Source organism: Canis lupus, chromosome 35, assembly GCF_048164855.1.
Source record: "Canis lupus baileyi chromosome 35, mCanLup2.hap1, whole genome shotgun sequence".
NCBI classification, from domain to species: domain Eukaryota; kingdom Metazoa; phylum Chordata; class Mammalia; order Carnivora; family Canidae; genus Canis; species Canis lupus.
In genome coordinates, this window is record NC_132872.1 from 522,145 (window position 1) to 548,907 (window position 26,763).

Here is a 26,763-nt window from a genome sequence, read left to right on the forward strand (position 1 = left end):
GCCGTCCCTTTCCTACAGTCCGTCTTCTCCCGGGACCTTCCAGAATGCGCATTGATGCCCCTGGCCACCCGCTGCTCCGCGGTACCTGTCCGATGACCCGCGCGATGACCACTGAGCTACCTCTTTGCCGCGCGCCATGCGGGGCGGGGGGGGGGGTCTGGCAGATTGTAAGAGCCGCTGCCCGCTGCTGCAAGGCCTCTGCTCCAGCTAGGACCCGGGCACAGTCCTTTCATCTTTCCATTTGGCTGCCGAGCTCCTCCTTCCGTCCTGGCTAAAGAGTCATATGGATTCTGGCTTTTTAATCGAAACCATTTAATTATACTTAAAAAAAAAAAAAGAAAGAAACCATTTAATGCCCATCTTGGAAATAGCCGAGGGTGGTGTCAATAAATAGATTCCCATTTTAATCCTGATGTTTTCAGGTGGAACATGGCATTTAGGGAGTTTAACCAACACGTTAGGTGGGAAAATAGGCTTTTGCTGCCTCCCCACGCAAGCAGGGAGTGATTGGAATTTTTTATTAACATTTTTGCCCTTTTGTTCTTGATCATTAGGAGCTATGAAGCTGTTTTTCAATGTCAGCTTGTTATCTGTAAACAGGGTGATAATCTGCTCTCCCTTGGATCTTAGAACATTTTCCCTGTACCTCTCCCCTGACACGTACGGTTTGTACCGTTTTGATATCCCCTAATCTACTGACCCTGGACTTGAGGGGGGCCCAAGCAGTATTTCTTAGGCCAAAGAGTGGCATAAGGCCCCACTCTGTATGGAAGTACTTCAGTTCTTTGGGCAGATGATTTATGTTGCAAGATGCTACACGCAGACTAGGAGACTGGAGACCTCCTGGGACAAACATCTCCAGATTCGGGCTGGGGCTTCTACGGGCAAGCTAATGTCTCCCAGTTCTCCCGAAAATAAATCTGCTGCTGGCCGTGGGTGGAATGGGCTGTCATGGTGATGAAGTAGTTGGGGAGAGTCAACGGAACTAGCACAGAAGTGCAAAATAGTGGTTTTGTGACCAATATAACGAGCCTTGGGGTAACCTGCTCAAAAGCTCGCCCCTTGATCTAGGCTGGGAACATAAAGCTCCACCCCAATATGAAGCAAGCATCCTGACACTGGAACAGTCTTTGTTTCTTCCATATTATCCCAGGACTCATAGGGTAACCGGCGCTCAGCTAGGGGCCCACCATCGGTCGGAGATTCGTCAGACCCTTGGAGCCAGTGAGGACCTCGCCTCTCTCACCTGTTGCCTTCTTTGCAAATCTGCTTCCAAGATACAGGAGGTAAATACGACTCTCTAAAGAGAACGAAACTTGAGTAACACAGAGTCAGCAGGGGAAATGCTGAGTTTAGGAACAGAAAATTCAGAAAGTCACCAACAAACAAGAGGAGTACGTGTCAAACCGAGATGCCACCTCCAGCTGTTGCATCATGCCTGCTTCGTGCACACCGTGCCGGCCTGTCGGTCCGCAGGATGGTGCATCTGCTCCACCGTAATGATGTGACACTTAGGAGAAGTGGCCGGGAGGGAGGGAGAGTGCCATTCTGAGCGCACAGCACTTCTCACTCCATTCCCTTGGGGAAGCTGAAGGACAGGCCACTGGAATTTGCAGAGGCTGGAAGTCATTTGATTTGGTGAATCGGTTGCAGAATCGCGGAATCTCAAGGTTGGAAGAGAACTCGGAGGTTGTTTAGTCCATCCAGTTCGGGAATCTCCTCCACAATATCCCTACCAATTGGCTCCACGAACTCTGTTTCAAGAGCTGCCGTGATGGGGAGCTCAAGGGACCGTCTTTCCCCGCTATGAGGAGACAGAGATTTCCCGGGGAAGGTCACCATTTGCCAAAAACCAGATTTTCTACAAAATCATCCTAAACCATTGTAGCAGGTCCTCCCACTCCCTCCCAACCCTATGATTCACCCCTTGGGAGCTCCCCAAACCTGTCCCCTTTGTCTCAAAACCCTACCCTACTACTTCTCCCGTCTCTTGCCAAGGCATCCTCCCTCCTATAGTCATTGAGGAAATCAAGACAACCAGACAAAAACCATTAGCTCCCCCGCTCCTTCCTTCCAATTCTCTCTGGTGGCTTATGTTTTTCCTTCTTCCTGTGCCCGAGGAAGAAGTGTCTCTCTTCGTGTCCCAAGGTAGCCCCTCCTCTCATTGCGCTGGGGGTGGGATTTATTTTTTATTTATTTATATTTTTAGAAGATAGTTTTTTTTTAAAAAAAAGATTTATTTATTTGTTCATGATAGAGAGAGAGAGAGAGAGAGAGAGGCAGAGGGAGAAGCAGGCTCCATGCAGGAGCCCGATGCGGGACTCGATCCCGGGACCCCAGGATCACGCACTAGGCCAAAGGCAAGCGCTAAACCGCTGAGCCACCCAGGGATTCCCCTGGGTGGGATTTATGGTGAGAATGTTTCTCAGCCTTTTCTACCCATTTTGATGTAGATATGTTCTTGCCCATCCAGTACATAGGAGTTGCTCAGCTGGTTTCTAGATTTCTTTCATAAAGAATTGCTCCATGCGTAGCTGCCGATTCGACGTGTCCACGGCAGAAGGTGACTTCAGGAGCCTCGTAAGTCACCATCTTGGACCAGAACCAGGAAACCTTCCCCTCTTGCTGGAAATCACACCCCCACTGCCCCCACTGCCCCTACTGCCCTGTGTCAGATCTGAACGACCAGGCAGGTCCTCGCTTTCCCGTAGCTCCAACTTCTCCACCTCTTAAGAGCCACCCTCCTCGGCCTGTGAGTATGTTTAGGTCCTTCCTACACTTAAAAATAGACTCTCTTCACCCTGCTGCCTCTTCCATCCCTCTTGCCTCACCCTTCTCGTATTAGTTAGGATAGTCTAGGTTGTGCTGCTATAACAAACAGCCCCAAATCTAACACAACAAAGACTTGGTTTATTTTTCCTCATTCAGGCAAAGTCCACTACAGGTCAATGTGACTTTCTAGAGCAACTGTCTTCCAAGCAGGGCCCCAGCCAGGCAGGCTGCTTTAACCTTGTGGCTCCCTCTTCTCAACCCAAGACCTCCTCCACTTGGGGCAGCAGGAGAACAGATAGCCCCCTCCTATCTCCGTGGAAATAGGAAATGTTCTTCCTGTGTGCCAGGAAGGACAAAATCACAGGAAATAGAAAGTCGCTAGAAGCTTTTTACCACACCCTCACCAACCTAACTGAATGCGGATTTGTCCACGTCCACTTCCTTGCCTCCTTGTACGTTAACCGCTGAAAATGGCTTCTGCCTCCCTGCATACAGGAAATGCTTCCTCTCCCAGGGACCACCGATGAAATCTTAGACTTCTGGCTTCTCCTGCTCGGGTCACAGGAACTCAGCTCCTGCGGCATCCTCTTCACTGGTCTATGCTTTAATGTTTTGTAAAGATTTTTATTTTATTTTTTATTTATTCATGATAGACATAGAGAGAGAGAGAGACAGAGACAGAGACACAGGCAGAGGGAGAAGCAGGCTCCATGCAGGGAGCCTGATGTGGGACTCGATCCCAGGTCTCCAGGATCAGGCCCCCGGGCCAAAGGCAGGAGCCAAACTGCTGAGCCACCCAGGGATCCCCTATGCTTTAATGTTTTGTTCTGGATTATTTTGTTCACAGTCACTGTAAGAAATAACCAGAATTGATTTTGTGCATTTGCTACGAAATTTTTGCTGAGAAATTAGTCTATTATACGCCCCTATTTTCCTTATGGAAGTCTTAGGTGAAAAATAATTTTTAGGGCAGCCCCAGTGGCCCAGTGGTTTAGCATCGCCTTCGGCCTGGGGTGTGATCCTGCTGTGCCCTGCTGCACACTCGCCCCTGGAGCCCTGCAGGGTGCACGGCGTCTGACCCGGCCTTAAGTTGCCACTGGCTGGAAAAAAGGAAGAAGAGAAGAAAAAGAAACCACAATGAAATATTATACTTGTGCAGCCCAGGTGGCTCAGCGGTTAGTGCCGCCTGCAGCCCAGGGTGTGACCCCGGGTTGTGGGATCGAGTCCCACGTCGGTCTCCCTGCATGGAGCCTGCTTCTCCCTCTGCCTGTGTCTCTGCCTCTCTCTCTCTCTGTCTCATGTGAATAAATGGATGAAATCTTAAAAAAAAATAATTTTTAAATTTGGTGCCAACAAAAGTACCATCTCTCCTAAGGAAATATGTTCACACCTTTTATATAATGTTCCATGTTTTGCTTTTTAAGCTGGCCGGCAAGAAGCACAGAACCAAACCACACAGTCTGTCTTAATACTAATACTTATAAAGACCTCCCAATCAGACAGGCAGACCTAAAACCGTCTGCGTTTGCGGGCGATAGGATCTTTAATATAGAAAATCCTAAAGACTCCACCAAAAAAGTGTCAGACCTAATCAACAAATTCAGCAAAATGGCAGATTCCAAAATCAACATATAGCACACTTCTGTACGCTAGCAACGAAACTCTGGAAAAAAGAAAGAAAACAACCCCACTCACAATAGCATCAAAAACAATAAAATCCTTAGGAATACATTTAACCAAGGAGGTGAAAGATCTGTACCTGAAAACTACAAGACCCTGGTGAAAGAAATTGAGGACGCGAACAAATAGAAAGATCTCTTGTGTTTATGGATCAAAAGAATCGACGCGGCTAAAATGTCCATAGTGCTTGAAGCCATCTATGGACACAATGCAATCCTCTCAAAATTCCGGCGGCATTTTTCCCCCAGAAATAGAAAACACAATCTTCAGATTTGTATAGAGTCACAAAAGAGCCCCAACAGCTAAAGCAATCTTGAGAAAGAATAGGCTGGAGGCATCACACTGCCTGATTTCAGACCCTACAGTGAAGCTCTACAGCAGTGTGGCGCCCGGGCACCTGGGGGCTCACCTGGGGGCTCACCTGGGGGCTAAGCTGCCCACCGTTGATTCCCACTCAGGTCATGACCTGAGGGCCCTGAGATCCAGCCCCATGTCGGGCTCTGTGCTGGGCAAGGGGCCTGCTTGAGATTCTCTCTCTCCCTCTCCCACGGCCCTCCCGCTCCCCCTCCCTCTCTAAAAAATAAAAATGTCTTAAAAAACCAGTATGAGGCTGGATAAAAATAGACACAAACACCGGTGGAGCAGAACAGAGAGACCAGAAACAAGCCCCTGCGTATATAGTCAACTAACAACTGGCGATGGAGCCACGAGGACTCAATGGGGAAAGGGCAGGGTCTCCGGTAACGGGTGCCGGGACGCTGGGCGGCCCCGCGCGGAGTGAAATCGGATCGCTATCCTATACGGCTCACAAACACGAACTCCTGATGCGGTGCAGACTAAACCCAAGACCTGACACGGTAAAACTCTCCGAGGAAAACACAGGGGGAGGCTCTTCGAAACTGGTCTCGGCAATGAGTTTTTGGGTATGACACCCGAGGAACCGGCAAAAAATGCGAACATCAGCAGGCCGGACGACAACAAACCGAAAAGCTTCAATGGGCAAAGGAAATCATCAACAAAATGAAAAGGCCTCTGTGGAATGGGAAAAAATACTTGCAAATCAGGATAAGGGGTTGCTATCCAAAGTATGTAAAGAACTCATGCAACGTAATAAACAATCTGATTAAAAAATGGGCAGAGGATCTGAATAGAAATTTTCCCAAAGACGTACAGATGGCCAACAGGTAGGTGGACAGAAATCGCAGTGTATTGACCGTCCGGAAGCGTCCGGCTGGGGAAGTGTGTCAGTTTGCTGGGACCACGGTACCCAATACCCCCGACCCCTGGGGGATGGGGGTGGGGCAGGGAGGGGGACTTAGCAGAAAGGTACTGTCTCATGGTTCTGGAGGCTGGAAGTCAAAGGTCAAGGGGTCTACAGGTTTGCTTTCTTCCTTTTTAAGAAAAAAAAATATTCAATTTATTTATTTGAGAGCAAGAGCACACGTGCGAGGGGCACAGAGGCAGAGGGAGAAGCAGGCTCCCCACGGTCTCACCCTGGGACTCGATCCCAGGCCCCCGGGGTCACGACCAGAGCCGAAGGCAGGTGCCTAACAAGGGAGCCAGCCAGGCGCCCCTGCAGGTTTGGGTTCCTCCGAAGCGTCCCCCCGGCTTGCCGAGGTCCCTCCTCACTGTGTGGCCACAGGGCCCTCCTCGGAGCACGTGCACGTCTGGTGTGTCCGTGCGTCCAAGTGCCCTGTTCTCACGAGGACAGCAATCGCGTCGGGGAGCGGCCGGCCAGCCGTGCACGTGTCCCGCGGGCCTCCCCAGCTGGGGCTCCGACCCCATCCTCCGCAGGGTGAGACCGTGGGGGGCACGCGTCCTCTACTACGCGGCAGCGCCGGGGAGGGTCTTCGGGAGGCGGTGGCGTAGCCGAGCCTAGACAAGGCCCCGCTGTCCTCGCCATCAGGGCCCCACAGGCGGAGGGGCCGCGGCCCTGCATCCCTCACTGTGCCTGCTGGGACGTGGGGCAGGGCGCACACCTACCCCGTGTGCAAATCTCCATTTGAACGGTCACGAGTTCAAGCTGGAGCATGATGAGCCAAAGTCGGCAGGTCGCGCCTTGGATGTCGAGTCCCGACCACACGCACGCGTGAGCGCAGATGGGTGGTGCCCACACGTGTGCCGGGGGGTCAGCTCCAGTCCTCTGCGCCCTGGTGTTGGCAGATGCAGAGGCTGAGCCCGGAGCGGGGAGGGCGCATCCCAGGAGCCCTGACCTCCCAGACGAGCCCGGGCCCCTGCAGAGTGGGGGCCGACAAACATGACCGCCTGCGGGCAAGCGTCGGGTCCCCCACCGGGCTAAAGGACGTGCCCCCAGTGGCTGCCATTCACCACGTGGGAAGAGTATTTTAAGCCATGACCCTCAGAACCCCCTTGCGTCTGCGTGTCCTCCGCTTCCTGGGCTGGACACGTCCCGTCACCAGTGTCGACGTGGGTTAAGAGGTGGCCTTGGCTGTCCGAGATCGCCCGGCAGGTGAGGGCGCACACGGACTCAGGGGCAGGCCTCTGTCTCGGGTGCGAGGTCCTCTCCACCACAGGCCCTGCTTGCTCAGGGGCTTCTGCTTGCCTGCCGACCCCTCCCTGGGCCTCGCATGTGCAGACGGGCCTGGACGCATCAGGAGGTGGGGTCGGTTAGTCGAGGCAGGTGCTGCGAGGCACAGCTCATGCGCTCTCCGAGCCCCGGCCCAGACTTCGGCTCTGCTCCGTCCGGCCGGCAGATGCTCCACAGGGAGTTTCCATCGGGCAAACGGAACGCGGCCCCGTGGGGATGGGGATGGGGACGGGACTCGAGGAGATTGGGGTTGGCTCCGGCCCATCTTCATCGACACGTACACTGTCTTTTCTCTGCAACAACAAAGGGCTCTCGTAGCTACAGAAATGCCTGAATTATTAGGGTCCGTGTAGGAAACACACCTCGGTTGTTGCCCGTCTAAAACCCTCCCGCGTATTACCCATGTTTTTCCCATCGACAGAATCGTCCGTTTTCTTTTCTGAATGTGGCCTTTAAAACACACAGTTTTCTAGGAGTTGAACTGATTAAATATAGAGGAACAGGCTCTCTTTTTACATAGACACACACACACCTACGACCTTCTGTACATAAGATCCTAGGTTTTGCATTCTCAGCACATTGTAAGCATTTCCCAAGGCATTAAATATTCTTGAAAAATAGGATTCTAATGCCTAGATTATTTTATTATATCGGTGTGGCATAATTTATCCACTCCCCTAGTCAACATTTTAGGTTGTTCCCAGTTTATTTTATTTTACTTTTTTATTTTATTTATTTTATTTTATTTTATTTATTTATTTTTTATTTATTTATTTTATTTTATTTATTTTATTTATTTTACTTTATTTTTTTATTTATTTATTTATTTATTTATTTATTTACTTACTTATTTAATTTTTGGTGTCTTCTATTTAAAAAAAACTGGTGTGATAATGACTCTGTCCACATCTCTTGTTGTTTTCTTACAATAAACTTTATTTTTTTGTGTTTTTTTTTTTAGTTTTAATTTTTTTTTTGTATATTTTTTTTTTATTGGCGTTCACTTACAATAAACTGTAGGATTTCTGAATTGCCCCCATGAGGTTTTCACGAGCATTACCAAGGGTGTGCGTAAATCCCCAAAGACGATGCTCGCACACGGCAGGCACTCAGTGACTAGTGGCTCTAAATAGGGAATCAAGCACCCAGGAGGACAGAACGATTCCGTCAGAACAGAGTCCAGTGGGAGACGTGCTCTGTCCGTCAGGAGTTGACGTGACCGGAGGGTTCGGGGCAGGGCGGTGAGACGGGGAGGGGAGGGTGGGATTTGCTTCCAGGAGCAGCGGGGCTGGCCCATACGAAGAATGAAGCGACAGGACACCACTGTCCTCCCCGTCCCAGCCACGCTCCCCCGGGGCCCGCAGACACCCTCCGGGAGCTCGGCTCGCTCAGGCACGGGGACGCGGGGCCGGGCCGGGGGCTCTCAGGAACGGTGACCACACTCTTGACTCAGGCCCTCCGGGTGGCAGTAAACTGTGACCCGAGAACAGACGACATAGTCACTGTGTTCTCAAAGGTTGTTTATTAGCTATTCTCACTCACGGTGAAGAGAAATAATAATAATAAAAAAAAGTGAATGAAACCGAAATAAAAGGAGATGGAAATCCAGCGACAGTTCTTCCCCCAAGAACCCGACTAGACCTAATGGGCCGCCGGGGGCTTCCTGTCTGCATCCTGCGAGGGGACGCGCCCAGAGAGGAGCCTACCTCCTTCTAAGGTACGGGGTCTGATGCGCTGCGATACGAGGGTCACGGGATGACTTTGTAAAGAGCCTGAACGCTGGTGAGTCCTGGAGTGAACCGCGGGGTGCTCATGGAGGGCGTCTTCCGTGCACGCGACTCTGCTGCGTGTCCCCGCGGGCGGCCGAGCTCTGCTCCTTGAGGGTGGATCTGATTCCCGGGCCCCCGGGGTCCCCGAGGCCGACTGGGGGGAAGGAGGGATCGTGACGTTCTGGGGGGCAGCTGGGAGCAGGAGGCTGGGGAAGCTGCGGTAACGAGCCCGGGCTTCCATGGGCGCCGCTGCTCGCCCCCCACGCCGCACCCCAAGCCGGCAGCCGCCTTCCACCCGGGCCGCGCCGTGTGGGCATCTCGGGCGCACGCACGCAGCCTCCCGGGCGGGCTGGCATCCACGGGGCGCTGGACCTCAGAGCTCCCTGGGAGCGACAGCAGTGCTGCTTGTTCCCTCTGGCAAAATGGAAGCTTGGCCATTTAAAATAAATTCATGTTTGGTCTGAGAAAGGCCGGCTCTTGAAAGGATTTCAAGATTTGGGGGCCGAGGGCAAGGAATGGCATGTCCTGTCCGTTCTCGTCTCTAAACACCTGCTCTCTCGCCCAGAGGTCTGCGTCCGCCCTTCGCGGCACTGCGCCCCCAGGAGCACCTGCAGCGCGGCCAGGCCTCGGGCTGGGACAGACGACGCCCCTAAGGCCCAGACGCTGCCCCGCGGCCCGCAGCCCGCAGCCGCAGAGGCTCCTAGGCGTCCGGGATGGGGGTGTTGCAGTTCCCGTGGTAGATCTTGACGTGGCCCTCGCAGCGGAAGTAAGCCTCGAAGACGTCACTGTAGCCGTGGTCCCTCCACCAGGTGCACAGCTGCCGGTTCCAGGTGCAGTCCAGCACGTGGAAGAGCTCGGGGTGCTCCATGCCGATCATGGTGAAGAAGTCCTGGTCCCCGAGGTGGCCGCGGAAGTGGTACTTGTCCGCCAGCCGCTGCACCTGCGCCGGCTCCAGCAGGCGGCCGTAGAGCAGGGACCGGCGCATGGCCTCCAGGTCCAGCAGCATCACTCCGCTGTTGAAGCCAGGGAGCCCCTCGGGGGGTGGGCCCCCGACCCGGGTCCCGGGGTTCTCGTGGCGAAACTGCCAGAATGTGTGCCTGGGAAGGGGAGAGAGAGCAGGTTTAGCCTCGCTGGCGTGGGTAAGAGTTCGCCGGCCCCGCGCTCCCGGGTCTTGACGACCAGCCCGGGGACGGGGAAGCCGTTTGCTCGGAGCCCAGCGCAGGGATGCACAGGTTCTGAGGGTCGGGGTCTGCGTCGCGGCACAGCCATACGGGGACCCAGGCCTTCACCAAGCCTCGGGTCTTCCCAGCACGTGGCACCTGCAGGGTGACTGTGGCTCAGGCGGGCACAGGGCTCGGGGGGCAGCAGGCCGCGTGCCCACCTCCCGTGTCGCATCGCCGCTGGGGACACAGGTGCACAGAGAGGCTCTGTAGTCGCCCGGGGTCCTGCCACCAGTTAGTGGGTGGCTGAGGACTGTGGACCAGTAAACCTAGGCACCTGCCATCCCACTTTTTGGGGTGGCAACGATCCGGGTGGAACTTTCTAACACCTTAAGTTTGTGACCTTGGAGAGGAGAGGAGAGGAGGGGAGGGGAGGAGAGGGGAGGAGAGGAGGGGGAGGAGGAGGGAAGCACCTGTGGGCAGCGACCTGCTGAGAGGTGGGAAGCCGAGCTCAGGCTGAAATAAAACCAGCCCCTGCTAGACGGAGCCTCCTTCATCGAGGCCCCAAGGCCGGGCGGGGGCTGCAGGCGTGAAGGAGCCCAGGGCAGGCGGCAGCGGTCGCTTGGAACCCGGCTGCCTGGAGGGAAGGTCTCAAGTCCAATTTCCCTCAAGGCAGACCTAGAATCTGACCCAGGTCTGTGGACCCTTCCAGTCCTCTGTCCAGACGCTTCCATCTGGAGAAGGGAAGACAGATCCAGAAGCCTCCCTGTGGGGACGTGGTCCGAGCGCTGACCACCCTGTCCTCCTGCCCTCCCGAAGCTCCCGGGCTGGGGCTGGGCTCTGCAGGGGCGGAGCGGGCCGGGCACTGCAGGGAGGGGGAGAGACGGCGGGCCGGGCCTTCGTGGGGACGAGGGCAGGACAGCACCCCCATCGTCAACACCCCCCTTCCCCCCAGAGGCCTCGGACCTGGAAGGGCCGTGCCTGAGCCTCCCTGGGTCCTCCCCACCCTCCTGATCCGGGGCAGGGAAGTGGGCGGTGGAGGGGAAGGCGGCGGGGGGCCCGGAGATCCACCCCGGTTCCCAGCCTGGCTCCACGGGGACTGGGGAGGCTCTGCATCACGCATCAGGAAGGGGAGGGGGAGCGCTCGCAGCGGAGGACAGGGGAGGACAGGTCTGTGGTCTGAACTCCGCCGTGAGCGGCCTGCGAGGAGCCGAGCTCCGGCGTCTGCCTGGAGATGACAACCTCGGCAAACAGAAGCTTCCAGAGCCCGGGAGAGGCTGCAGCCCCTCCAGCCACAAGAGCCTGCGGTGACGGACTCCCAGGGCCTCTGGCGGCTTGGTCCATCTGACCGTGTTTCCTCCAAATGGTCACCTTGGGTCCAGGCCGCAAGCCGCTGACATTTTACTGAAAGGATCTGGGCCGCCTGGCACCGGGAGGGGAGGAGGGGCGGGAGGGGGGAGGGGAGGGTGGTGTGCTCCCCGCCACCACCTCTGCGGCCTCAGCACCATGCACGGTGCCCCCGTGGCGGGGCCTCCCGAGCAGGGGACAACTCGACGGGGACAGGGACGCCGGGGATGCGGCTGGGGCTTGGGCTGGGGATCCTCCGGCACCGGCCGGGGCCCAGGGCAGCTCGCCAAGGGGACAGGAAATCAGCAGGCCGCAGGGTGTGTGCAGAAGCAGCTGCACAGCCTGGAGCGGGGACCGGGGACCGGGGACCGGGCGCCCTGAAGCTCGCTGTCCCCAGGCAGGGCCACGGCAGGCGGGTCCTCGGCCTCCGCGTCACCTGTGCGGGTGCAGGAGCTGCAGCAGCTGGGGATGGAGCCCCGTGCGCCCGGCCCCGAGGGGATGCAGGGTCGGCGCACCCTGTCGTGTCCCCCGGGCAGCCCGGGGCCGTCACACCCCAACAGGGACGGGGCCGAGGCTCGCGGGCCCCACTGGGCTGCACAGCCCTGTCACCTGGGCCTTGGCTTCCCGGCAGCAGCAGCCGCATCCATGAGGCTGGCAGGTGCCCCCGAGGCCGCAGGCTCTGGGGACCCGGCCGGCAGGGAGGCAGGAGCCGCGGTGCCCACCCGGACGGCGTCACCCGGGAGCCGGGCCGAGGGGCCCGCAGGGTGTGCAGAGGTACTGGCGGGGCTCGGCGGCGGCAGGAGCCCGGGTGTGAGCACGGGTGTCGGGCTCTGGGTCCGGGAGCCTCCAGACGTTGCCCCAGTCCCGGGCCCTGCGGAGGCTCGCTCCCACCCTGCAGTGTCACCTGGGACACGCGCTCGAGGGCACAGGCTCTTTCCTCTTCACACACGGCCTCGGCGGGAAGCAAGCCCTCATGCAGGCCGAGCACTGTGAGCCCCAAGTCCTTCCCCAGTGCCGGGGCGGGGGGGCTGCTGGGAAAACAGATTAAGTGCATCCTTTCAGGTACGGGCAAGGCCTTCTCTAACTTGGTTCTACTCCCTACGCCCTAACTAACAATCACAAAAAGGACCATTTGAAAAACGACTACAGGGGGCGCCCGGGGGCTCAGCGGTTGGGCGCCTGCCTTGGGTTCAGGTCGTCACCCCGGGTCCCGGGATCGAGTCCCACGTCGGGCTCCCTGCGTGGAGCCTGCTTCTCCCTCTGCCTGGGTCTTTGCCTCTCTCTCTCTCTTCTCTGTGTCTCTTATGAGTAAATAGGTAAAATCTTTTAAAAAAAAGTGAAAAATAAAAAACTAGTACATTAATTTTCATGAAGAAAACCCATTTTTATGGAAAAAGGTATTCGAGACCCTTCTGGAAAGCAGTGGTTTCCTCCCTGGTGATCGCTGCCACGGCAACCAGAGCCTGGCCAGGGAACACAGAGCCGCGTGCCCGGGAAAGGACACAGGTTCTCGTGAATGACCCTTTCTCCTCCCAGCACCCCAGGGCCCTTGCACCTCCCCATCTTTGCACGATCTTCTCCTGGGTTGGTCTTTCTCAGCTTGTGAGGCTCAGCATTTGCCACTTTCGCTTCCAAGGGGGGAGAAGCGAGGACGGGAACATGCATTGGGCCTGGGCCGTCTGCATAAGGCTCCCTAAGAATGTTCCAGAAGCCCGTGCCAGCCCAGACCGAGTTCAGGCTGTTGGTTCTCCAGTAGAGAGGGCTCCGCCTCCTGAGGTTCCCGATGGTGTCACGGGCAGGCTCCTCCCTGTGGCTCGGCCCCCAGTGCTCATCGCTCAGCCCCAAGCCGCCGAGAGCAAGCGAGGCTGGGCCTCCGCCGGAGGAAGCGCGCCGTCTGGACGGTCTGACGGGCGAGGGCTGCGGTCAGGAAACACGGCTCCCTTCGTGCCCACGCTCGCCTCCCAGGACCAGTTCGCTCTTGTTTGCCTTGGAAGGGACGCTGTTTTCCAGTCCTCCGAGGGGGGAGGCCGGGGGTGAAGAGCGGCGCCCGGCGGCCCGGTGTTCCATCCCCCGCTCCCGGGGGGCGGCCGGGGGCAGCTCTGGGTGATGCGGGGCTGGGTTCAGAGCAAGGGCAGCGTCCCTCAGTCCTGCCCCGGGCCGAGGTTCTGGGAGTGGACTCAGGCCCTCGGGTTTGGGGAGCCGCCACCCTGGGGAGCCAAGCCGGAGACGACACAGGCTGCCAGGAGCAGGACGGCCACTGCGAAGCTTGACGGCCGACCCCTAGGGCGTTCCTCGGCGCCGGGGCCACAGCGGCCCCCACGGGCCCCTGACAGCACGTCAGGCCTCTGGCCCCGCTGCGCGGAAACGCTGCCGGAGTCCTGCAGGCTGGGGGTGGCGGGACCAGGAGGAGAGCCACGGGCGCCAGAACCCCAAGACGCACGGAGACTCTGAGCTGCCTTCCTATGGGGCGGACCAGGACGCTGAGGCCCGGAGATCGCCCGGCCTGTGGCCACGCGCGGGAAGGGCGGCCCCGTGCCCTGGCTGAGCACTTTGCTTTCCGCGAAGGCCTCTGCACAGAAAAGGCACCTGCTCCTCCGCCACCGCACGGGCCCCGCAGCAGCAGAGGCCACTCGGTGCCAAGCGTTCGGAGGCCCAGAGTGCACACCTGCCCTCCCGGCAGGCACGGCCTCTCCCAGCTCAATACGCAGGCCCCGGCCGCGGTGCCGGGCACCCCAGTGGTTGACGGGGCTGGCGAGGCACAGCAGGTGGATGGCGCAGAGCCTCAGAAGGAACGTGTGCTTCTTCTCAAATACCAGCCCTGTCTGCGGGCCGGCAACCTACTGTCCGACCGCCGTAGCACTCAGAGCTGGGAGGGGATCACAGGCCCGGGGAGGGGCAGGGGGCACGGGTGGGGCTGGGGGTGTTGGGGCCAGGCTGCCGGCAGGAGAGCAGGGGCATCCTGGGGCACCGGGGGGGGGGGGGGGGGGCGGGAAGGGAGGCAAGGCCCTCCGCCCGGAGGAACCAGCACCAGGCCCCCTGTGCAGCCCTCCCTGCACGGAGGCCACGGGGTTTCCTGCTAGGCAGCCTGAGGCCCCTCTGCGCTGCCCGCCCGTCTGACACAATGAGGCAGTGAGAGGCGCTGGGGGCCTGGGGGGCAGGGGGGAAGGGCTACGATCACCCGGCACACCTGCCCGGACGCCGTTTCCCGACTGCCAAGCCGGCGGTCGCTCCAGGGTAGCGGTCATTGCCTGAGCCGAGTCTCCCCGAGAGCTCTTGGCTCCCAGCGACAAGACCACTGAGCCCCTGCATCCGTGGGCCGGGGCGGGAGGGCTCCCCAGGGCCGCGCCGGAGCTCCAGTCTCCCCGGCCTCTGGCTTCCTCCCAGAGGCCTCGCCGCCTCCACCTTCATCTTCACGCCTCCCGTGTGTGCGTCCAGGTCCAGCTCTCCGCCCTGTAAGCAGCAGCCACCCCACGGGCCGCCCTTCACCCCCTGCATCGGCGACGACCCTGCTTCCAAATAAGGCCCCGGGAACTAGGCCTTCAGCACGTGAACGGGCAGGGGGCCCACGATTCACCGAAACACGCGCCAGCAATGAGACGAAGGGAAACAGCACCCAGCCTACCTTCCCCTGTGTTCACACTGTCCAGACCAGGAGGGCGCCTCAGCGGATTCCCCACCCCCCGTGGGCTGAGACCCAGGAGACAGAGATGCCCAAAATCCCACACTGCGGTATCCCCTGGTTTCTTTCTTTCTTTTTTTCTTAAAGATCTTATTTATTTATTCACGAGAGACACAGAGAGAGAGGCAGAGGCACAGGCAGAGGGAGAAGCAGGCTCCCCGCAGGGAGCCCGACAGGGGACTGGATCCTGGGACCCCAGGGTCACGCCCTGGGCTGAAGGCAGCCGCTCCACCGCTGAGCCCCCCGGGGATCCCGCAGCTCCTAGTTCTCAGTGAGACATGCAGGAACCCAAGACAGCACACTGAGTTGAGGGGCTAATCGATCAGCAATCACTCAAATAGTTAATGGAGCGCGTACCCGACCCAACTGAGAGAATGGCAAGTACGGCATCCTGCCCTCAGGAAAGTGGTGGGCTAGCAAGGAGAGGAGACCCTGACGTGAGCGCACCTACCATGTCAGTCGTGGGATGAAGGGGCTGCCCCTGGACTCAGCAGGCCAGGGGCAAGGGCCTGGGTTTGCTCGGCCATAACGGGGTGGGGGTGAGACACCCACACGGCTGCCACGGTCTACAGGAGCAAACGTGGGCACAAACTGCCAAACGCATGCCCGTGAGGGGCGGCCCTGACTGGCACAGGAGCGCAGACACCCCACCACGCCCAGGCTCCTCCCACGGTGTGCGAGGACCCCAGATCAGCCACCTAGGCAGCCACAAACCACCCGGGGGCTTCTGTTCCGACACAGCATCCCGCTTCATGACACCTAGAATAAAGACTGTGGCCAACACTGTCCCATCCCCAAGGCTGCACCAGCTAAGCCCAGCCATCTCTGTGAAACCTGGCACAGCAGTGGAATCACAGAGGGCGGACATCCTCGCCAGGAAGGCCCCGGGCCTGCCACAAGATGGCCCGACCCATCCTGAGCCTGGCGGCCCTCAAATGCCCACAGCCCTTCTTTCCTCCAGAGAAGGGCTGCTGATCTGTGCGAGGCCTCTGAAGGCTTGGCATGGCCAAGGCCCCAGAGCTTCCCATTTCCCGATGCCCACGGGAGGGCAGGATGCCCTTCTCTGAAGTGCCAGTCCTCTTCTCACACATCCAGGGAGCAGGCAGGTGTCCTGCCCACCCACCACGGCCCATGCCCAGCCTGCCCGGACATCTCGGCCACAGGGGCTCCCTGCCACCCCTGCTGCCCAGAGCTAGGAGTACAGGTGGGTGGGCTGGGGAGCGTGCGGTCACTCAACCTGATGGACAGGTGCAGAGCATGATGTGCTGGGCCCTGGAGGGCTGCACGGGGAGGGCTTGGAGAGGGACAAGGGGCAGATGATGGACGAAGGGGCACTGGAGGGCTCAAGCAGGCAGATGGAGCCCTGAGGGGCTGCGTGCCTGGCTTACAACAGGGGTGGCGGACGGTGACAGCCAGGGCAAGGCCGGGAGGATAAAAAGGGGAACGGCTTGTTTGGTCTTGAACAGATGCCAGCCAGAGGAACAGTGATGTGGGGAGCCCTGCAGGGGGCTGGATGCAGGTCACAGACATGAGGATGAGGCAGGCATGAGGGAACTGGGAGGTTCCAACATTCAGGGGACGGGAGAAGAGGAGCTGGGAAATGCACCCACAATAGTTCCAGTGGCTGCGGTGATGGCCTCATCACGGCCTCATGGGTCTTAGACCCCACCCGAGCTCCCCACTTGGCTGATCCTCCGTAAACTCTGCTCCAGTGACGGGGAACTTGGATGGGTCCCCTGTGACTGCACTGTCCTGTGCGTGCCCCTTGGGAGCCCCTGGGAGCCACTGCTCCCTATTTCCTAGATAGTGTCCCCTGGATGCTCCTGGCTCCCCACCCAGCCTACCTCACTGCGTATGAGAATGTGATAGTACTGAAAGCTGCAGAGGATGGCAACTTGGAAACGCGACAGACTTCTGGCAGAGTAAGTGACAGAGACTAAGGAGCTGGGCACTAGGACGGAGGGACGTCCACCTGCCCAGGGAAGGGATGGGTATGCCAGACTACAGAGGTACGAAATACAGGGTGAGAGGTGGGGTGGGGACACTGAGGAGGGTAATCGCGGTGATGGCCAATACTGAGTGAGCGTACCCATGTGTCAGACCCAGTTTTAAGTCGTCATTTACTGTTGATAACAAACGAGATAAGTAGTATCACCTCCATGTTGCAGGTGAACAAAATACGGCAGGGAGATATGAAACACTGCCCAGGGTCACAGGAACCAGACAGAGGAGTTTCTCAAAATGAGGGAACTCTCAGGACACAGCTGAGACTGGAGGAAGGACATAAATGAGAAGATACAGGCTCTGAAATGGGAACTACAGAGACTGGAGACAGAGGGACCTGGGTACCAATAAAGGTTTGAGAAAGAGAAGTGGTTTACAAGGGCAATGAGGGATCAATAGAGATGGATAAAGGATCTGCCTGCGTGTGGAAGGTCTGAGTGGAAGCAGGAGCCCTGGCATCAATAACCAGCGTGTGTTATTCACCTTTATGACTTGACGGCCTGGTGTGGGCATTTGATTCACAGCAGGCCCTTGAGAACTCTAAGTTTCAAATGGATGGATGGATGGATGGATGGATGGATGGATGGATGGATGGGAGGATGGGCGGGTGGGTGGATGGATGGGTGGATGGATGGATGGGTGGATGGGTGGGTGGATGGGTGGATGGGTGGGTGGATGGGAGGATGGGCGGGTGGATGGGTGGGTGGGTGGATGGATGGGTGGATGGGTGGGTGGATGGGTGGATGGGTGGGTGGATGGGTGGATGGGTGGGTGGGTGGGTGGGTGGATCAATAAGTGGATGGGTGGGTGGGTGGATGGGTGTGTGGATGGATAAGTGGATGGATAAGTGGATGGGTGGATGGATGGATGGAGGGGTGGGTGGATGGATGGATAAGTGGGTGGGTGGATGGGTGGGTGGGTGGGTGGATGGATGGATGGGTGGGTGGATGGGTGGATGGGTGGGTGGATGGGTGGATGGATGGATGGGTGGATGGGTGGGTGGGTGGGTGGGTGGATCAATAAGTGGATGGGTGGGTGGATGGATGGGTGGGTGGATGGGTGGATGCGTGGGTGGGTGGGTGGATGGATGGGTGGATGGGTGGGTGGGTGGATCAATAAGTGGATGGGTGGGTGGATGGATGGGTGGGTGGGTGGATGGATGGGTGGGTGGATGGGTGGATGCGTGGGTGGGTGGGTGGATGGATGGGTGGATCAATAAGTGGATGGGTGGGTGGGTGGATGGGTGTGTGGATGGGTGGATGGATAAATGGATGGGTGGATGGGCGGATGGATGAGTGGATGGATAAGTGGATGGATAAGTGGATGGGTGGATGGATGGATGGAGGGGTGGGTGGATGGATAAGTGGATGGGTGGATGGGTGGGTGGGTGGGTGGATGGACGGATTAAAGAATGAACAAAGGAAAAAGGTACTGAAATCAGATGGTAGGATTTAAAGGAGGAGAATGGTGAATAAAAGTGGTACAGCAATAGTTCAGGAAGGCAGCTGGGGGGAGAATGTGCCTGGGTCCTGTGGGCTGGAGCCACCGGGGTCCTTACTGGGGGAAGCCAGGGCTCTGTTGGGAAGGAAAAACTTTCTTCTATCCTTCAACGGTTCTTCCATCCAGTCTAAGAAGTAAAGTGACGTGAAACAGATCAACAGGAGAAAACGACAATTAATTCTGTACGAACAGGAACCCGATATACACGAATGGTTCAGAGACAAAGGTGACGTGCAGGAGCCATGGCGTCCCGAGCTACAGAATGGAGCAGGGCTGGGGCATCAAAGGGGCGGAGGGTGCAATAAAAGAGAGGCGTTTAGTGATTAGAGGTTCACCGCCATACAGACGGATCGTTTAGATAAAATGTGTCCCTGGTAATGACGCTTACTGTGGGAAAGACTCTCCCTTTAGATTCTTCTAGGAAGTTAAGAGAGAAGCAAAATTTCCCTGGAGTCTGCAAATCTCAACCGCCTTCAGCCCCCAACAGTCCATCTCATCAAAGAGACACATTTGGAGGAGACTTGTTTTGCACCCCTGCGTTTCTCGCAGGGTGAGGACGGGGAAAGCGACATAGAAATGTTGGCCCCATGAGCTGAGGAATGCGTATCCACGGCAAGGTGCCACCGTGAGAGATGACCAATGAAGGGACCCGATGGTAACCCGACCCAGGCACGCCCGCGGTCCTCTGGCGAGGCCCCTCCTGGCCGGGGCGCTGGAAGATGTCCGGCCTCCAAATACAAGGCTTGTACCTCACTACTAGGGAGGAGCTGCAATCTGGTGGAAGCCCTGAGACCTCCCCAGGGGGCTGTAGGGTATGCAGCCGGCCGGAGGGGCTGCTGAATACCCGCGTGCAGCTGGCCTGGCACGGGCGGCCAGGCCCCGGCTTAGCTCCACAGTCCTGCCCTTCCCCTGAACTGAGGCTGACGGAGGGACCTGCATCCGGGTGAAGACAAAGCCGGAGAGAGATGCCCTCAGAATCCCCCGTTAGCCCACAGCACCAGGGCACACAGAAAAGAAGTGCCCAGGACGCACGCTAGGGCGCTTTCGGGGACAGTGGGCACAGCGCAGTCGTGTGCAGTAAGGCGGCCGGGGGAGCACACGCGGGCCTGAGTCCTGGGCCCAGGATTAAGCCCAGGCAATCCAGCCCCACACCCTTCGCTCTACGGAGGGGCTGTTGCTACACGGGAGCTGGATGTTGGGGAGACTGTGGGCGTGGCTGAGCCAGGCACAAAGGCCACCGGGCTGCACCAAAATCTGTTATTTCTCAAGCCCAGAAAAAACAGTCTGCAAGCTTTCACACTTGCTTGAAGCTGACCTGCACCTTTGCTTGCCCCTGCTCGCTGCCATATGCCTTGGTGGCACGGGCGGTGGCACGGACTCGGTCGGGGTAAGGGCAGTGACCGCGTGGGGGCAACAGACGGAGGGCGAGGCCGTCCCCCTGGTCACCCACAGAGCAAGGGCGCAGGCACTGCCCCGCGGGGGCCTCTCCCGGGCAGACTGCACCCCGTGAGGGCTCCCTGGGATCTCGTCCAAGTGCACATTCTCAGTCAGAGGCTGCGCTTCTGCCAAGCTCTCAGGCAGTGTTGACGCTGCTGGCCCAAGGGTCGCGCTCAGAAGAGAAAGGACGGCATTGTTAGTGTTTCTATAAAGACATGAAAACCGCGGGAGTCGCGACGGTGCCATTTTATCCTGCAAATGGGTAAAGTAGGTACATGCACGGGCACTTAGAGATTTCAAAATTTCAAAATGAATGAATGAATGAATGAATGAATGAATAAATAAATAAATAAATAAATAAATAAATAAATTTCATACGCATTTTAACACGGCCCTGGGAAGGGAGAGCGGGGAGGGGGAACTGGGCAACGGTTCCCTGGAAGCTTAAGGCACCAGGAGGGCGGCCCGGCCCTGCCGCCCTCCACCCCGGGGATGATCGGTCTGGGTCTGCGGTGGAGGGGGACGGTGCAGGGGGAGCAGGGGGACGAGGGCGGGCAAGCAGGTGTATACTAGTATCCCACTGCCTTGAAAACGTACTGGTGCATCACAGGGTGGAGAATGCAGTTCTGGGAGCAGATGCAAATCCCGACCCTCCGCTTACGAGCCCGGAAAAGGTACTGAAGCTCTTTGTGCTTCGGGGCTCCTGCACGGACACGAGGCTGTTGGAGGGGTTTTCTGGAGAAGGCACAAGATGATGGGAGCCGTGCACACGGGTCACACTTGGTGAGAAGCAATGTGGGTTCTCTGCGAACACACGCCTGCCCCCGCACCCGCTCTGCAACCGCATGTAGGGTGACCTTGCGCACGTCACTTCCCTCCCCGAGGCCCCAGTTCCTGCCTCTGTGACACAGGGTCATCAGCCCTAGGCTCCCCTTCTAATCTGAAAGCCTATGGTTCCATGTCCAGAATGATCACCGGACGTCAAGAGTTGATCTTCCTTTAAAGGTGGCACCAGGGATCCCTGGGTGGCGCAGCGGTTTGGCGCCTGCCTTTGGCCCAGGGCGCGATCCTGGAGACCCGGGATCGAATCCCACATCAGGCTCCCGGTGCATGGAGCCTGCTTCTCCCTCTGCCTATGTCTCTGCCTCTCTCTCTCTCTCTCTCTCTCTCTCTGTGACTATCATAAATAAATAAAAATTAAAAAAATAAAAATAAAAATAAAGGTGGCACCAGCGCGTGAGTGGATTTTGTTGTTTTGCTTTTAAAACCCGTTTCCGCGTATCAACAGAGCAATGGGTGGAGGCTGGCAAGCTGGGGGATCCGGGAGTGAGGAGCAAGACTGCTGCGCTAGAGGCGGTCCTTGTGGGCACTGGGCTCGCGCGCCCAGGGGAGAGGCGCACAGAGGGCTGGCTGGGCCGGCCCCCTCCTCCAGGCAGCCCCCGAGCTGGCGCCCCGTCTTCCTCAGGCCTCTGAGCTGCTGGGACCTCCTACGGCTCCGTGATTCCCCAAGATGCAGGAAGACTCTTCTCGGCCTTTTAAGCCTTTCCTCGCCCAAGGGCAGTGCCTGAGGGGTCATCTGTGTATGGAGACTACATCTGGGCAAAATGTGCCTGGCCCTGGGCCACCCAGACACCCAACTTGCCCCTGGCCTGCCCGGCGCCCACACAGCTAGCTGCCCCTGGCCGCCGGAGGCCTCACCCTTGGCACTCTGCTGCATTGCCTTCAGTTTTGTTTTGTTTTTTTTTTTTTAAAGAAAGGAAAAAAAGAAGGAAACCCAGAAAACAATTTGTCCTTCTGAGGCCAGCTTCGATCGCAGACACGCTAGGCTGGACCATCCCAGGGGCTTATCAGAGCTGCCTGATTCTGAAAGTAAACAATTCCTCAAAGGCAGCCTGGAGTCCCGGCTCCTCCCCCAAACCTCAGTCGCCAAACCGAGGGCCCTTCTGGTCCCTGGGCATGGCTGGCTCCGGCGGGGCCACAGGCCTGCAGGGGAGGCAGCTCCAGGCCCGAGCACAGCGTCCGAGTGGGGGAGCCAGGCGTGGGGCAGCAGGCCCAGACCAGGAGCATCCGGGAGGGCGCTCGGGGGGCTGCCTCGATGCCGGAGGGACCAAGGGGTGCGGCGAGGCAGCCGCCGGTGCAGGTGGGGGTGGCCTGCAGGAGGCAGGGTGGGGGCGAAGGAGAGGCCGAGCCGCTGCCAGGCCCAGGGCAGCTCACGGCTGGCTCCCCGACGAGGGTGGGGGACGGGGGCTCAGGGACTACTCAGTGGCAGCGTGTGGCCGCCCGGGGCCCGGCAGCAGCGGACGGAGAGCGGTCAGGAGCCCCTGCCTGGGCTTCCCTCCCGGGCACTCCGGGTGCAGCACAGGTGGCGAAGACTACTCCCCCATCACGGTGACTTCGGCACAGTGACACAGGCTGGGTCCCTGCCCCGTCTTCCCCTGCAGAACAGGGAGGCCGTCCCAGCTCGGATACGCTGCGGCTCTGGTTCTCGACACCCCGTCGCCCAGGACGGCCTCAGCACCAGCACCCGGGGGCTCTCTGTCGCCTCTGTGCGTCTCCCCGAATGCAGGGCGGGCTGGGGCTGGGGGCACGGGAAGGGGTCGGCCGTGAGGTGCCGGCCCTGCTTCCCCGAGGGCTCCACCCCAACATGCCTCTCCCCGCTCCGTCCGCCCGGACGGCCGCCAGCCTGGGCCCCACCCGGCGCCGGTGAGCTCCTCTCCGCCTCCCTGCGGCGTGGCGCTGACTCCCCGGAGGGGTTTCCCCCTTCAGACTGGAGGTGGCCCCCGTCTAAGGCTCTCCTCCGCGCCCCCCAGACGGCTCCACGATCCCTGCAGGCTCCTCACGAGGGTCAAGGAGTGGCAGCGACCCTGGGGTGTCCTGCAGGTGCGCCTGGGCTGCCTAGACCCCTGTGGCTTCCCGGCTCCGGGGGGCGGGCACTGGGGCCTGGGCTCCCCCGCGACAGCCAACCAGGACTTGACGGGCGGGAAGAGCGGAACAGATGCTAGTCCGAGCCACCACCTGAGGACAGTGATCAGCATCCTCTGAAAATAAGAGCCGTTGTGTCGACGCTGCTCCTGGAGCCATACTTCTGGAATATTCTCCGGCCGGTTGAGGGGCAGCCCTTTGTCCTCGAGGGTTCCCGGCCACCTTCTCTCTGCCTCCTCCCCACAGCAGTAGCTGGCCGCCCCCGACCTGACCCCATCCAAACCAGCTAGGTGCGTGTCTTCGCCCACTCGTACCCGGGAGGCACACATCCCACGGGGCCCGTACCACACCCAGGGCTGCTCCGCTGTCCACTCCGCGGAGGCTGCGACGCTCCTGCTTGCTCTCAGCCCGACGGAGGAAGCGCAAGCAGCAGCCTCGGCTGCGGACACACCCTGGGAAGGGGGTGGGGGGGAGGTGGGGGGACGGGGAGGGCCCCTGTCACGGCGGCACCCGGCACGCACCCACGTGCACGCCCTGGGCAGCCCAGCGGCCCCTGTGCTCCCGTCCCCTCTCGCCAGAGGCCAGCAGACACCTGCCCACAGGTACGCAGGCCCAGCGGGGCCCTCACTGCCCACTCTGTCCAGACAGACGCGCAGGGCGGCCAGTGCGGGACGACCACCTGGCTCACCCAACAGCCCCTTCAGGGCCAGACTCCTCGTGGGACCTTGGGAAGCTCCCAGACTAAGCTCCTGGAGCCGCACGGCCCCCATGGGCGCGACACCCCAGAGGCAGGCGTCTCCCGGAGCGCGGGGTGCACGGCCTCTCCCACGGCCCCAGGCTCTGGCCTTGGGGACCATCCTCGCACGGTGGATGCCCTCCCACGTGGCGGGAACGTCCGGGCTGCGTCGTCGGGGGTTAACTAAATATTTTAGAACAGTAATTAGCCCCAGGGATATCCCTTTTGCACACTATACATTTCTGAGAGATTTGGGTAAGACGTGGTGGTTTTAGGTGTCTCTCTGATTAACATATTTTCTGAATGGAAATGAGAACCCTTGGCCCTTGGTCAAGATGAGACGTACGAAACTGAGATATGTCAGAAAATATGTCTGTTAGAGGGAATGTTTTCTGATTTTTGCCAAAGTTTTAGATTGCCAAGGAACGAAAAAGGCACGGCTCCGTTCACAGCCCGGCCCGACGGGGAGGCGGGGGCTAACCTGGCGGTCGGCGCCGTGGGCAGTGGAGGAAGGGGCAGCGGGCATGCTGTGTGGACGTGGGGGTTTTCAGGGACACAGCTTGGGATTTGGGGCCACAAGTCCGGGCCGAGCTCCTCAGTGCTGGCCACTCGATAGTTTGGTTGCAAAAAAAAAAAAAACAAAACAAAAAAAACCACAAAACAAAAAACACAAAACAGGAGTGCAGGCCCGCGGCCCACCCGGCAGCGGCGCTCGTCGGTTCTGGATTGTCAGAGGCTGTGTGGGCCTCAGTCGCACTTGCTCAGGCCCCACAAGAACCCGTCCAGGTGAGGCGAGGAGTTAAATTTAAAAAGGGAAAATGTTCTTTGCCTTTTATTTTATTTTTAATCTTTTTAAAATATATTTTTTAAAGATTCCATTTATTTGTTCATGAGACACACAGAGAGAGAGAGAGAGAGAGAGAGAGAGAGAGGCAGAGGGAGAAGCAGGCTCCATGCAGGGAGCCCGACGGGGGATTCGATCCCGGGACCCCGGGGCCACACCCTGGGCTGAAGGCGGCGCTAACCACTGAGCCATCCAGCAATCTCAGTTCTTTGCCTTTTAAAGGCTGTTGACATTCACTGCGTCCCTGCCTTTACCTAGATGGAGATAAACGGGGGGAAAGGCGATGATGCTCGAGACGTTTGGAATCCATCAAGGGGAAGGAATTGGGGAAACAACATAATCTTGTCACGTGACGGATCCCAGCAGCACCCTTTGACCTCAGGGAATAAAAGAGCCGTTAGGTCGCAGAAGAAAGCAGGCGGGGGTCGCGCCTCCCGAGCAGAGCTGAGCAGGGCCGCAGAGGCTCCGGGCACCTAAGGGCCCAGCCGCACCGCGTGCCCCCGGCCTCCAGCCGCCGCAGAGCTCGACGCTCCAACAGCTCACAGCTCCAAGGCGTTTCTGGGACTTCTGAGCATTTTCCCATAAAAACGGTCTCCTAGTGTCATCTGGGTTCCCTTTATGCATTCAATGGGACCCAGGGCTTGGAAGGGAGCCCATGGGGGGCGGGGGGGGTGGCACTCATGCTGGTGCTGCCAACAGGCCGCACGGCCCACATGAGGGTGGCGTGAGGGGTCCCCCACCCTGCGTGGCCCGTGTGTGCCGTTGTAGGGAGGACAGGTCGGTGAGAAGGCAGGGAAGTGGCTGGGAGACGAGGTGCCGGGCAGAGGCGACAGTTCTGTCCCCACAGCTGCTCTCGGACCCTCTTCCTGCCAGATGAGTCCTCTCTGTAAAACTGCGTCGGCCCTCAGGCGGGAACAGCGGCCAGCTGCTGCCTTGAGGCCGGGGACAGGCTCGGGCCGCTGGCTCCCCGCACGGGGCGTCTAATGCAGCTTACGACGAGGAGCGCCGGGCGTGACTGTGGGGCCGCCGCGCAGGACGAAAGGCTCGATGGCCGGGAGGCCGGGCAGCAACGGGACGGGAGCGCTGGCCCCAGGAGGCCCAGGAGGCCCAGGAGGCCCAGGGCGCCCAGGGCCAGGCGTGCAGCACGGCGAGCCCAACACGACCCGACGTCGCACTGCGAGGAGACGCCGTCCAGTATCCTGAGCCTAGAGGCTGGCAGCACACGCACGTCAAACAAACACCGTTACGGGGAGTACAGCACCCTCCGCCCGGCCTGCTGGGCGCCCGTCGGCAGCCCCTTCCCCGGGCTCTGTGGCTTCCCGATCGCTCTGGCTGCACATTCAGGAGGCACATCTGCAGGTCGCCCCAGCCGGGGGCAACGGGTGGGACCCCCCCTCCCCCCGGGACACCTGCATGAAGGGAGCTCCCTGGGCAGTCCCGAGGCGCCGCACTGGCAGCCAGGAGCTGCGGGTTACTCCGCGTTTCTCCTTCCCTTGCATCCGCGACGATAACCACACTCACTCTGGTCCTGGACCTCTGCTCCCTAATAGCGAAGTGAGATCACAAGGCTCATAAAATGGTGCCACCCCACACGCACAGAAATACCCACCAGGGCTTCTAAAACACCCCCCGGGGGAGCGACAGGGGCCGGTGTGGAGGGACCCCAACACGGGCCGGTGCCGCGTATACAAACTTGTGACTTTTCTAGAAGATTTCTAAAACTTGGGGTGCCTGGGCGGCCCAGTCGGTTAAGCGCCTGCCGTCAGCTCACGTCAGGCCCTGGGATCGAGCCCGCACCCCGCTCCCTGCTCAGCGGGGAGCCTGCTTCCCCCTCTGCCTCTGACCCTGCCCCCTGCTCGGCTCATGCGCGCGCTCGCTCTCAAATGAATAGATAAAAAAATCTCTTAAAAAAGAGTAATAGAACTTTAACGTTCTGCTCTGTGATAGGCTCATCTGCAAGATTATAGAGCAGACTTCTATTTGAATTTCTGTTTTTTATAAAAGAATCATTAGGATCCCTGGGTGGCTTAGGGGTTTAGCGCCTGCCTTTTGCCCAGGGCGTGACCTTGGGGTCCTGGGATCGAGTCCCGCGTCGGGCTCCCTGCATGGAGCCTGCTTCTCCCTCTGCCTGAGTCTCTGCCTCTCTGTGTGTCTCTCATGAATAATAAAATCTTTAAAAAATAAAAATAAAAAACAATGAAACCAAAACCCTAATACTATTACTCCTCGATGAGCCTAAAGCCTTCCCCTTTCCTGGAGTGACAGCATTTCGGCGAGTGCGAGGATGGTTACTCTCAGGCCTCTCACTGACGTGGAGCATCTCACTACTGGAAGCCCCGGGTACTGATCCTGTAGGACAGGGGGC

General features: G+C 58.8%; 1 protein-coding gene across 7 annotated transcripts in view; it reads right to left on the minus strand.

Moving 5' to 3' along the window:
* Positions 1-26,763, minus strand: part of XXYLT1 (xyloside xylosyltransferase 1) — a 235,794-nt gene that overhangs the window by 92,802 nt on the left and 116,229 nt on the right. For 5 of the 7 annotated variants that reach the window (XM_072811801.1, XM_072811804.1, XM_072811807.1 and 2 more), the window contains one exon: positions 8,504-9,866. The exons of the other annotated variants lie outside the window; for them this stretch is intronic. In XM_072811801.1, coding sequence (XP_072667902.1) covers positions 9,470-9,866 — 397 coding nt within the window. In that variant the 3' untranslated portion in view covers positions 8,504-9,469. Of the gene's footprint in view, positions 1-8,503; positions 9,867-26,763 lie in introns of those variants that run through there. 7 annotated transcript variants of the gene reach the window in all.